The 13865-nt window shown below is 47.3% G+C and overlaps 1 protein-coding gene across 1 annotated transcript in view; it reads right to left on the bottom strand.

Moving 5' to 3' along the window:
* Positions 1-10259: 10259 nt before the first annotated feature.
* The window catches only part of rrm1 (ribonucleotide reductase catalytic subunit M1), a 42580-nt gene continuing 38974 nt past the window's right edge, over positions 10260-13865 (bottom strand). Inside the window, exons 17-19 of the mRNA XM_062974386.1 lie at positions 12874-12969; positions 12577-12765; positions 10260-11035 (exon numbers count right to left, since the gene is read on the bottom strand). Coding sequence (XP_062830456.1) covers positions 10838-11035; positions 12577-12765; positions 12874-12969 — 483 coding nt within the window. The 3' untranslated portion in view covers positions 10260-10837. The remainder of the gene's footprint in view (positions 11036-12576; positions 12766-12873; positions 12970-13865) is intronic.

A 13865-nucleotide genomic window follows, 5' to 3' on the forward strand; every position in this document is an offset into this window, starting at 1 on the left:
GCTCCTTGACTCACGCCTCGTTTGTAAAGGATTTGGCGGGGGGACGGAACACGGGGATGGGACACGGACCCTCAAGCCAAGCAACACATCTCAAACCCCACCCACACGACCAAACCCTACCAAACACACCTAGCGCAACACAAGACAGCAGCACAAAACCGACATGACACAACACAACTGACACAACGCAACACTCACAACACAACCCACACAACATAATACAACTCACACAATGCAACTCACACAACGCACAAAATAAAAAGAATGCAACCCACACAACAACTCGCAATGCAACCCACACAACACAACATACCCAGCACAATACAACTCGCCTAGCGCAACACACCCAACGCACCATACAACTCGCTCGGTATAAAACCCACACAAAACTCACACAGCAGAACACACCCAATGCAACACAACCCACATGACAAAACTCACACAATGCAACACACAACTCACAAAAATAAAAACAATACAATTCACAGAACACAACTCACAATGCAACCCACGCAATATAACTCACAATGCAACCTATCCAGCACAAGGCCCAGCACAACACCACACAACTCAATACAAAAGCCACGCAACACACCTCACACAACATACCCAGTGCAACACAACTCACAATGCAACACACACAACTCAACTAAAAAAAAATAATTTAAAAAACAACAGAACTCACAATGCAGCCCACACAACGCAACTCACAGTGCAAGCTACCCAGCACAATATCACCTGCCCAGCACACCACACAACTCACTTAGTACAAAACCCACACAAGTCACACAACACACCCAGTGCAACGCAACTCACAGTGCAACACACCCCACATGACCACTCACAACACCACCTGCACAACACACCACACAATTCACTCAATACAAACAACACAATTCATACAATGCAACATACCCAGCCCTGCATTTACACATCCCCTGGAGGTTCATGGAAAGCCATGAAAAGAAGGAGGTTCTGTTGCACTGCTGCTCCCATGGGGAAGCAAGACCGCACAATTGTTCCCCTTTGGTTTCCTGCAGGCACGGGCAAACTTGGGCCCTCCTCCAGGTGTTTTGGACTTCAACTCCCACAATTCCTAACAGCCGGTAGGCTGTTAGGAATTGTGGGAGTTGAAGTCCAAAACACCTGGAGGAGGGCCCAAGTTTGCCCGTGCCTGTTATAGCTGGTTCTGTTAATCACCGAGAGTTGTATTGATATGCGCTTTTAATGTGCCACAGAGGCAGGTGAAGCATCAGGAGAGAATGCTACTGGAACATGGCCATACCGCCTGAAAAACTCACAGACCACATTATCCACCTTCTCCTGTTTTTAATTTCTCAACCAAGATGCAAAGTGGATCACAGCATGATGATGATAATAATTGTCTTTCTAGCACAACTAGTAACACATAAACTTCATGTACTCCAATTCCCAACATTAAAGGCACACAACACAACAACTCATGGTGGATAACATAACCAACTCTCAATTGCAAACTATGCATTGCATACCGAGCACGAAGTAGCAGCATGATATAACAGCACAAATTGATTGACAGGCTGAAAAGGGGGGGCATGCAGGTAACATGCGCTCCCAAGATGCACATACGTGCCATTTTGGCAGAGCGTCAAAACTAACACAATGAACCTCAACAGGGACATTCTGCTTTGGTCAGATCAAATGGGACACAATCACAGTGTCCCATTCTGGGCACTGCAATTGAAGGGAGACTCAAAGGATTAAAGGCCTGGTGAACAAGCCCTAGGAGGAGCGGCTTAAAGAGCTGGGCATGTATAGCCTGCAGAAGAGAAGTATATGTATAAATATATGAGGGGAAGGAAGTCATAGGGAGGAGGGACCAGGCCCTGGAGACTAAGATGTAATGGAGCAATGGCTTCAAACTTCAGGAGAAGATTCCACCTGAACATGAGGAAGATCTTCCTGACTGTGTGATAGAGCTGTTCAGCAGTGGAACTCTCTGCCCTGTGTGGTGGGGGCTCCTTCTTTGGAGGCTTTGAAGCAGAGGCTGGTCTTCTGTCAGGAGGGCTTTGAATGCGATTTTCCTGCTTCTTGGCAGAATGGGGATGGACTGGAAGGCCCACCAGGTCTCTTCCAACTCTAGGATTCGGGCATAAGCCATAGACGGCTTCATCATTTAGAAGTCTGCCTGGAAGATGACCAGTAGCCCTTGATCCTGTTCCAAGACGGTTCTGAAAAGCACTTGGAACAATTCAGCTAGTGAGATAGATAGATAGATAGATACATAGATAGATAGATACATAGATACATAGATAGATAGATAGCCCGGGGCTGTGGCGCAGACGGGAGAGCAAACCAGTTGCAATTAACTGCAATGAATCACTCTGACCAGGAGGTCATGAGTTCGAGGCCTGCTCGGAGCTATGTTGTTTGTCTTTGTCCTATGTTTAAAAGGCAATGAATGTTTGCCTTTATGTGTAATGTGATCCGCCCTGAGTCCCCTTTGGGGTGAGAAGGGCGGAATATAAATGCTGTAAATAGATAGATAGATAGATAGATAGATAGATAGATAGATAGATAGATAGATAGATAGATAGATAGATAGATGATAGATAGATAGATAGATAGATAGATAGATAGATAGATAGATAGATAGATAGATAGAGGCAGGCAATTGCAATAGGGCAGGAGGCCAATGTTCTGCCCCTAAAATCAAGGCATTGATAGGAGCCTTCTAAGCTAACCAATTTGATCCAAATGTACACTTAAGTTCCAATTTTGACTTGTGTTATAATCCTGGTTTAGGAGGGGCTACAAAGGTCATCTAGTCCAGAGCTGCTTCAACTTTTCCACCCCAGAAATTTTTACATGACCCCCATGTATATAAAGGTAAAGGTTTTCCCCTGACGTTGACTGACTCTGGGGGTTGGTGCTCATCTCCATTTCTAAGCCAAAGAGCCGGCGTTGTCCGTAGACACCTCCAAGGTCATGTGGCCACTGGCATGACTGCATGGAGCACCGTTACCTTCCTGCCGGAGCGGTACCTATTGATCTACTCACATTGGCATGTTTTCGAACTGCTAGGTTGGCAGGACCTGGGGCTGACAGCGGGTGCTAACACCACTCCCGGGATTTGAACCTGGGACCTTTTGGTCCACAAGTTCAGCAGCTCAGCGCTTTAACGCACTTTGCCACCAGTGTATATAGGTATATAATATAGGCATAAAAAAACAAGCACGAGCTGATAACAAATCAGCATTTGCAAGGCTTGCTAAAGAGGCTCGTTTTTTCCCCCTTTTATGAAGGACAGCGAAGGCATCTTCTGCAGAGTCCACTGGAAATGCCCGATATTGAGCCAAGGGGACCCCATTTGGGGTCGGGACCCACAGTTTAAGAACTGCTCTTACAGTCAAGAATTTATTTCTAATGTTTAGCTTCAAGATATTTTTATTGCCATTTGGATCCATTGCTTTGTGTTTTGGTTTCTGGAGCAGCAGAAAAACATACTGTGGTGGCATTTTCCCTGCAGATATCGAAGGTCATCCAGCCAACTCTCCGCCTTCTCTTCTCTGGGCTAATGAGCTTTAACTCATCTTAAAACAACCTTGTCTTAATTTATTTATTTATTTATTTACAGTATTTATATTCCACCCTTCTCACCCCGAAGGGGACTCAGGGCGGATCACATTACACATATAGGCAAACTTTCAATGCCTTTTAACATAGAACAAAGACAAGACAAACATAGGCTCCGAGCGGGCCTTGAACTCATGACCTCCTGGTCAGAGTGATTCATTGCAGCTGGTTACAGCTGGCTTGCTCTCCAGCCTGCACCAAATTTGTTTTTTTAGGCTATTCTTTTTTACTGTTTTACGTGGATTTTAGCTCATGCTTTTTGGCAGGGACATGAATGTGTAAACAAACAAGGCAGAGAGATGGATAGGAGGACAGAAGGAGGAACCCACCGCTGGGCATCAAGACGCCCTGCTCCACAAAAGAGCCCTTTTGCCTCTTTGGCCTCTGCTTCCTATATTAAGAAACATTTCGTGTTTGAGAAGGAACCATCTCAGCAAGAGAGAAAGCCCTTTATTCTGCACAACCCTGGAAGAACAATAGTGGAGGAGACCTCCTTGTCTTTGGCCACCTCATTCCTCGGCCAACGGGCATCAGAATTTGCTGCTGAGAAGGAGAAGACTCAGGTCCCGTGGAGATGTCTCTGGCTGCGTTGCATCCCTCTTCCTCGGAGTTTGCTTCCAGTATTGGGTCCGAAAGCTGCTGCTATGATGGAAGCTGTGGTCCATGGAAGGTGTTTGTGGCTGTGTTGTGTTCATCTACTTCTGCATCTTCCTTCAGCAGAGGCTGCTGAGAAGGAGAAGACTCAGGTCCCATGGAGATGTCTGTGGCTGTGTTGCATCCTGAGTTTTCTTCCAGTATTGGGTCTGAAAGCTGCTGCTATGATTCTATGCTATGAAGGAGGCTGTGGTCAATAGATGTTTGTGGCTGTGTTGTGTTCATCTTCTTCTGCATCTTCATTCAGCGAAGGCTGCTGAGAAAGAGAAGACTCAGGTCCCATGGAGATGGCTCTGGCTGCGTTGCATCCCTCTTCCTCGGAGTTTGCTTCCAGTATTGGGTCCGAAAGCTGCTGCTACGATGGAAGCTGTGGTCCATGGAAGGTGTTTGTGGCTGTGTTGTGTTCATCTTCTGCTGCGTCTTCCTTTAGCGAAAGCTGCTGAGAAGGAGAAGACTCAGGTCCCATGGAGATGTCTATGATTGTGTTGCCTACTTCTTCCTCTGAGTTTTCTTCCAGTATTGGGTCCAAAAGCTGCTGAAATGAAGGAGCCTGTGGTCCATGGAAGGTGTTTGTGGCTGTGTTGTGTTCATCTTCTGCGTCTTACTTCAATGAAAACTACTGTTAAGGAGAAGACTCAGGTCCCATGGAGATGTCTATGATTGTGTTGCCTACTTCTTCCTCTGAGTTTTCTTCCAGTATTGGGTCCAAAAGCTGCTGAAATGAAGGAGCCTGTGGTCCATGGAAGGTGTTTGTGGCTGTGTTGTGTTCATCTTCTGCGTCTTACTTCAATGAAAACTACTGTTAAGGAGAAGACTCAGGTCCCATGGAGATGTCTATGATTGTGTTGCCTACTTCTTCCTCTGAGTTTTCTTCCAGTATTGGGTCCAAAAGCTGCTGAAATGAAGGAGCCTGTGGTCCATGGAAGGTGTTTGTGGCTGTGTTGTGTTCATCTTCTGCGTCTTACTTCAATGAAAACTACTGTTAAGGAGAAGACTCAGGTCCCATGGAGATGTCTATGATTGTGTTGCCTACTTCTTCCTCTGAGTTTTCTTCCAGTATTGGGTCCGAAAGCTGCTGCTATGAAGGAGGCTGTGGTCCATGCAATGTGTTTGTGGCTGTCTTGTGTTCATCTTCTTCTGCATCTTACTTCAGCGAAGGCTGCTGAGAAGGAGAAGACTCAGGTCCCGTGGAGATGTCCATGGCTGTGTTGCCTACTTCTTCCTCGGAGTTTTCTTCCAGTATTGGGTCCGAAAGCTGCTGCTATGAAGGTCCATGGAAGGTGTTTGTGGCTGTCTTGTGTTCCTCTTCTGCTGCGTCTTCCTTCAGCAAAGGCTGCTGAGAAGAAGAAGACTCAGGTTCAGTGGAGGTGTCCATGGCTGCATCGTGTCCATCATCTTCTGAGAGTGCTTCCAGTGTTAGGTCAGACATCCCTTCATGTGTCTCCTTGGGCTCTTCGGATCCGATTCTATCAGTGTCTGCAACTGCATCTTCTTTTGAGTCTGCTTCCAGTGTTAGGTCTGCTTTGCCTTCATGGGTCTCCTTGGGCTCTTCAGATCCAGTCCTGTCAGTGTCTGTAGGTGCATCATGTCCATCTTCTGAGTCTGCTTCCAGTGTTAGGTCTGCCTTGCCTTCATGGGTCTCCTTGGGCTCTTCAGATCCAGTTCTGTCAGTGTCTGTAGGTGCATCGTGTCCATCTTCTGAGTCTGCTTCCAGTGTTAGGTCTGCTTTGCCTTCATGGGTCTCCTTGGGCTCTTCAGATCCAGTTCTCTCAGTGTCTGTAGGTGCATCGTGTCCATCTTCTGAGTCTGCTTCCAGTGCTAGGTCTGCTTTGCCTTCATGGGTCTCCTTGGGCTCTTCGGATCCGGTTCTATCAGTGCCTGCAGCTGCATCTTCTTTTGAGTCTGCTTCCAGTGCTAGGTCTGCTTTGCCTTCATGGGTCTCCTTGGGCTCTTCAGATCCAATTCTCTCAGTGACTGTAGGTGTATCGTGTCCATCTTCTGAGTCTGCTTCCAGTGTTAAGTCTGCCTTGCCTTCATGGGTCTCCTTGGGCTCTTCTGGACCAGTTTTATCTGCTTGTCCTTGAATGGGACGATCTGCCTCTGCGTCTCGTGAGGAAGAGGAGCAGGAGGGAGCTCCTTGCTGCTCAGGTGAGGCCGAGTCCCCTCTTTTCTTGCTGGCCTCCCCTTCTTCTGCAGCCCCTCTTGACCCTGCCTTTAGGGTCTCCTGGCGAGGGGCCCAGGGGTCTGGCAGGGGCCTTCTGTTCTCCATGCCGGGGGGCAGGAGGCTTCTCTTTGGACCCAGTGTCCCGTGAGGGGTCCCCTCGGCCGCCTCCTCCATCATGTTCCAGACGGGCTCCTCGACCTCAGTGTAGACGTGGTGCAGGATGCTGTGGCCCCCTGGGAGGCCCTCCAACCTCTTAAGGGTCCGTTCACCGTGGCGGTCCATCTCGCGCCGGACTTCGGGGTTCCGGATGTAGCTGATTATCTGAGCCAGGACCTGAGGGTTGCTCAGCAGGTGGCCCACCTGGGGGTTCTGCTCGGCCAGCCTCCGCAGGGAGGTGCTGGTGACGATGGTGTGCCTCAGCATGCGCTCTTCCAGCTCCTCCTGGGTCTCTGGGCTGGACAGGACCTTCACCACCTCCGCAATCAGCTGGTGGAAAGAGTGGGCTTCCTCCCGAGGGTCTCTGAGGTCTGTGTCCACTTCAGGGTCCGGACCACCGCCCAGCTTTGCATAGATGGCCATCAGCTTCCTCAGTCCGCCAAAACTCATCATCTGCTCAAACTGCGGAGTGTTTTGGGTGAAGCTTTGGAACTCCGGAGCCTCCGACAGGAAGACGGCCATCTCCAGAGTGCTGGTTAGCATGTCCTGAGCTCCAGGGGTCTCCAGAGCTTCAGCGATTGCATCCATGCTTGCTGGTTTCTCCTTGCTGGCGCTCACCCCGATGAGGGTAGCCATGGCCAGGAGGCAGGCCACGGCCAGAGGCCCACAATTATTACCTTCTGAGACGATGTCTTGGATGACGGGGCTCTGGACAACGTGGCGCACGAGGTCGGGACGGAACAAAAAGTGCCCAGGCATCTCGTTCAGGACATCCAGCAGCGCGGCCAGGTCTTTCCGGGCATTGTCCAGGAAGGCCGGCACCTCGGAGACAAGGGCCAGAGGTGGGGTGGCAGCATTGTGGTCAGGCAGCACTGAGTCGGCATCCGTCTTCCTGATCACCAAGTGGACGGTCAGCCCATCCCGGATGTTGTGCTGCAGGAGGGTCTCTCGGCTCCGCAAGACCTTCCCCGCAAAGACCAACAGAATGCGGTCCTTGCTGAGATTGAAGTGGAGAGCGGCCTGCTCCTTCAGCTGCCCCACGGTGCTCCCCTCAGACACTTGGACGTCATGGGCCTCTGTGGGGCTCCTCACCACCACCGAGATGAGGCGTGGTTCATTCAAGGCACCTTTTGCACTGCATCCGGGCTCCTCCTGGCCTTGGCTCATGGCCCATTTGCGACGCGGAAGGGCAGGAGAGGCCCATGAAGCCCACTGCCCCACGGGGCCACAGGGGGAGCCAGGGGCAGAAGGGCCCCGGCCCAAGTGGCAACCCCAAAGCAGCAGCCCTGTCCTCTGGCCACCACTGTGCCATCATGGACGTGACATCACAGTCCAGGACTGACAGGGCAGAGGAGGGACTTTAGGTGGAAGAGGGCATGTTAGTCCCCCAGGTAGAGTGGCCAGCTGCCTTGTTTTCTGTTGCTCCAGAGACCAGGACACAATGGAGCCATAGATTCAAGCTGCTTGAAAAGAGATTCCACCTAATATTGGGAAGAACTTCGAAGCTATTTTGTTACTGAAATCAACTATCTGCCTCAAGGGGACAGTGGAGGTCCCCTTCCTGGCACCCCATACTACTTCGAAAGCCAGGAAAAACATGATCGGGTTTGAAGGCAGAAACAGAAGTTTTATTCATCTGGCCAGATGGATGTCAGAACAGAAGAATCGTTCCAAAGAACCAACATAATATACAATACAGTGCAAAACGTTTTATCCCCTTTGGTAGCCACTCCCTCCCCTGATTGGCTCAGGAATGGTTGAGCTAGGATCCGTGCCATCATTGGCTAGGGACTTCCTGTGATGTCAGAGGTGGGCGGAGTCTCCCTTGTGTTGAGAAAAATGAGACCTGCTATTTCGAGCTGGAGCCAGTGGCAGATTGGAAAAAAGGTTATTTCAATATAGTTGTGCATAGTTTTCTTAACAGGGAGGAGGGGAAAAAAGGAAGATTAGTCCAAGGAAGCAGATAATGGGACCCCTGGGGTCTAATTCTTAATTGCATTTCAAAGAAAGACCTTTTTCTGTTTGTTCTGTCTGACCTGAGGGTATTTTCCTGCCGAACCAGTTTTTCAGTTTGTCTCTTAGGCTTGGTAAATTATTAAATTAATCCTCCCAGGAATGTTTGGGGCTGGGCTGGGGCTTGAGATTTAGCCAAGCTCTAAAAATATATTATAAAGGTATAGTTATTGGAGGAGGGTGGTCGATTTCTCCTTAACAGTTTAGTGGAGTCTCCTTCCTTCTCTGGGGATCTTTTGAGCAGAGGCTGGATGGCCATCTGTCGGGAGGGCTTGGGCTGTGCTTTTCCTGCATGGCAGAATAGGGTTGGACTGGGTGGCCTTTAGAGTCTCTTCCAACTCTGGGATTCTATGCTAGATAGGCACGGGGAGAGTTGGACCAGATGGCTTTTGGGGTCTCTTCCAACTCAAGTGTACTATAATGGAGTGTATCCTTCCTTTTCAGGTCTTTAAACAGAGGCTGGATGGTCATCTGTCGAGAGGGCTTGGGTGGTGCCCTGCCTGTCAGAAGGGGGTTGTACTGCAAGACCTTTAGTTGCATCACATAAAGCAATATCTAAATTTTCTACTTGACAGATGCAACTGTCTTTCGAGCTGCTTAGATCTATAGCGAGCTAGGCTATTAATGGTCAGGAGCTCAATCCAACCTGGGCTTCGATCTCATGACCTCTCGATCAGTAGTGATTTATTGCAGGCTACTAACCAGCTGCACCACAGCCTGGCCCGGTAATGTCTCCGGTAATGTAAACATGTTGTTTTCCACCAACTCATTTGTCTCTGGTCAATGTCCCATTCAGCAACTCTTAATTACAGTTCATAATGTTCATGAATTATTCTTCTGGAGATTTCCAGGCTTCCATCTTGGGGTGGCATCTCTAGCTTCTATAGGTCCTAACCATGCTCCTTCCATACAATTTGATTCAAACCACACATCGTTTATTCATCAGAGGGAGATATGGTAGGCAGATATGGGAAATGGATGGATAGAGATTTGCAAGATAGACAGACATATGGGAGATAGAATCATCATAGATGGTAGGGGTAGGGAAGATAGACACTACAACAGTAAGAGCACCATTATGGAGTGATTGGAGAGCTGGAAAAAGATACCAAAAGACCATGGCTCGGATCCTGTTCAGCCACAGAAACCCTTGGGCAAGTCACACTCTCTCAACCTCAGACGAAGGCAAAGGACAACCTCTTCACCTTCTGATCCTCGTAGAGCTAACAGCTCAAATTCCCCAACACTTTCCAATATGAAGAGGCAACATTGGAGAGAAGCAACCTTTGGGTTGACCAGTGACAAATCCACTTAATAGCAGCAGTGTCCAACCCACATTGGACTACCTCCCAACCTCTGAGGATGCCTGCCACAGATGTGGGCAAAACATCAGGAGAGAATGCTTCTGGAACATGGCCAGACAGCCCGGAAAACTCAAAACAACCCAATGATTGCGGCCATGAAAGCCTTTGACACCACATTGGACTAGATGCTCATAGATACAGATGGTGGCAAGAATTTAGGCTCTTTTCCCTCTATGGAGAAAGGCAGGATAGACACCAATAAAGGCAATAATAGCAGCAGCAACAACAGTTTCATTCCCAGAGGCTGGGGGTTCCCAAGTCACATTCCCCACAAAAGAGCTCCAGACGCCAGCTTCACACCTCAAGGTTTTATTAATGCACTGAAGTGGATCAAAGAACCCTGCGCAGTTCTTGCCCTCAATAAATAGTCCAGAGCCAACAAAAGGGGCCACAGATTTTTATATCGGGATGGCTAGAACGGACTTTTCGTTGGCTCTTTGTAAGGACAGCCCATTGAGAAGAATATGGTCCTAAAAGAACATCATACGGCAGTAGTTGCAAAGAATAACACAGGGAATGTCCAGTTCCGAGACCACAATAGTAGAGATAATTGACCTATGTCAAGCCTGGGCAAACTTGGGCCCTCTGGGTGTTTTGGACTTCAACTCTCACCATTCCTAACAGCCTACCGGCTGTTAGGAATGGTGGGAGTTGAAGTCCAAAACACCCAGAGGGCCCAAGTTTGCATTTAACCTACGTTAACTTCCCCAACCCCATGTGCTGCATGATAAAGAATACTGTGGGTCCTGCAAGGTGGCCAAAAGGCACGCCCAAGGCTTCTGTGGGCTTCTCTCTCTTTCTCCCCTTGCCCCAGGTAAACTAGACCTACCTAATCCTAGCTCAATCCTAGATTCCGTCGCTCGCTCCGCGGTTAAGACCCGCACATGAGGCACTCGTCCCTGTTCTCCAGGGAGCAGACCATGGCCGCCTTGTTGCGCTCCTTCTTCGCCTCCTCCTCCTCCTCGCCGATGCTGCTCTTCTCCTTGTTCAGTTTCTCCTTGTTCAGCGTGAACTGGATGGGGTTCGCCGCCGGCTTCGTCCGCAGGTAGTACATGCCGGTCTTCAGGCCCTGGAAGCGGCAATAAAAACATGTGAGAAGAACCAGAGAGTGATGGACTTTGGGGTTTCCTGTGTAGGAGGAGCCGACCACGTATTAAGGACACACAAGAGAGACATAACAAATCCAAGCCCTGTTGCTTCTCAGAGATCAGAGACTTGTAAATGTGTCTCATGGTTAGGATGTCAGTCTTTTCTATTGTACACAACAAATTATATCAGGGGTCCCCAAACTAAGGCCTGGGGGCCAGATGCGGCCCTCCAAGGTCATTTACCTGGCCCCCGCCTTCATTTATAATATATTTTTATATCAGTTTTAATAATATAATATATTGTATATACATATGATATTGATAATATCATTTTATACAATATAATACTAATAATATTACCATATAATAATATTAATTATATGTTATATATTACATATTAGTTCAATATAGCAATATATAATGCTAATATTGTGCTATGCTAATAATATAATATATTGTATGTACATACAGCTGCTCTGAGTTCCCTTCGGGGTGAGAATGGCGGGATATAAATGTAGTAAAAAAATGTAGTAAATTAATAAATAAATAATTTTGGACTTAGGCTCGCCCAAAGTATGAAATGACTTGAAGACACACAACAACAACAATCCTAATTAACCTGACTATCTCATTGGCCAGAAGCAGGCCCACACTTCCTATTGAAATCCTAATAGGTTTATGTTGGTTAAAATTATTTTCATTTTTAAATATTGTATTGGTCTTTCATTGTTATTGTTGTTGTTTTGCACTACAAATAAGACATGTGCAGTGTGCATAGGAATTTGTTGTTTTTTTCAAATGATAATTCGGCCCCTCAACAGTCTGAAGGATTGTGGACCGGCCCTCTGCTTTAAAAGTTTGAGGACCCCTGAACTAGATAATATAGACATGGGAGCCCTCGCCAATCCAAGCCCCGTTGCTTCTCAAAGATCAGAGACTTGTAAACGTGTCTCCTGGTTAGGATGTCAGTCTTTTCTATTGTACACAACAAACTAGATAATATAGATATGGGAGACCTCGCCAATCCAAGCCCCGTTGCTTCTCAAAGATCAGAGACTTTTAAAAATGTTTCATGGTTAGAATGTCAATATGTTATATTACACTGCAAAACCTGAGGCATCGTTATGCTGTTATGGATCTGGGTTAAAGTCCTACATAATTCCCATTTAAGAAGGGCAAAATCTAAAGTGTTATTAGATCATAGAGTCTCAACCAATTCAACCTAGTTTGTGGCAGCCACAAAAACAAAGTTTCTGGGGGAGAACGACGACTTTCAAAGGAAGGACCGCACAATTAAACAGGAAAGTAACACTTTCAAACCAGGAACAGACATTTTCTCAAATTTTGTTCCATAGTTAATTCATTCATTCAGCACAATAATTTGGATCTCTAGCTGCTTTGGGTCTCTTTTTAAGAGAGATAAAGTGGGGCAGAAATAATAATAAGTTATAATAATAACGATTTCATCTGCTTCCCAGGTATCTGTGTCTAGAGAGAACCGAGCCTCCTGCTCTCTGCCCACCTGCTTCCATCCGTAGAAGTGCATGCTGGTCAGCTTGCCGTAGTTGGGCTCAGCAATGTGGATGTTCAGGGACTGGCTCTGGTCAATGAAGGCCCCTCGGTCCGCAGCCATCTTCAGCACCGTCTTCTGGGAGATCTCCCACACCGTCTTGTAGAGCAGCTTCAGGTCGTCCGGGATTTCAGGGATGGTCTGGAAGGAAGGAAGAAGAAGAGGTGATTTGTGCCCCGCTTCTCTCAGGGCTTCAAGGGCCTGCTAGAGCCAGGAATCCCAGAGCAGAGGTCCGTGCCTGTGACCCACCTGGATGGAGCCATTGCAGGCGATGATCTGGTTCTTCATCTCCTCGTTCCAAAGGCCTCGCTCTGTCAGGTCCTTCAACAAGTGCGGGTTCACGATCTGCAGAGACAGCAACGCAGAACTGCTACTTCGGTACAATCCTAGACACCTAGAGCTGGAAGAGGTTCCCAAGGGCCATCCAGCTTAACCCTTTCTTCTGTCATGAGTGGATTGAATGAAATTGTATCAATGAGCTCTGGGGAGGGCCTAATGATGATGATGATAATAATAATAATACCGTATATACTCGAAGATAAGCCGAGTTTTTCAGCCCTTATTTATGAGCTGAAAAAGCCTCCCTCGGCTTATAATTGGGTGAAGGTCAAGCCAGGCAGCGGAGCCTAGAGGCCACAGTATGTTTTCTTTTCCAAAACCTCCCTTCTCCGCTTCTCCTCCCAGGCTGGAATTATCTTATTTTTTAAGAGAGAAAGAGACAAGGGAATGTTTTCAAGAGCGAAAGGAGAGTGAGTAAGAGCCTCTTGCAAGCCAGGAAGAAGAAAAAGATTGCATGGCTGTAAGGGGAAGAAAAAGAGAGACTCTTGCAAATTTGCAGGATTTATTATTATTATTACTATTATTGCAAGAACGTTTCAGTCAATAGGGAAGGAGGGAAAAAAGAGCAACAGAAGGTGTGTATTTCTTTTTATTCCTAAGGAAACACAAATGGGGTGGGTTTTTTGGGAGAGGAAGGGAAGTTTTAAAAAGCCTTTTCTGGCTACTTTTACAGTTTGAAATGCGCCTGAAATGTATATTTAGATGTATAATTATGCTGTTTTTAATTTATATTTTAATTTTTATTGTAATTTTTAATCTTGGATGACTTTTAATTTGATGTAAACTGTGTTTGTGATGTATATTGTAAGCCGCCCTGAGTCCCCTGATGGGTGAGAAGGGCGGGGTAGAAATGATGTAATAAATAAATAAATAAATAAATAAATAAATAAAAGAGGTGGGAA

This window comes from Anolis carolinensis, chromosome 3, assembly GCF_035594765.1.
Source record: "Anolis carolinensis isolate JA03-04 chromosome 3, rAnoCar3.1.pri, whole genome shotgun sequence".
NCBI lineage: Eukaryota > Metazoa > Chordata > Lepidosauria > Squamata > Dactyloidae > Anolis > Anolis carolinensis.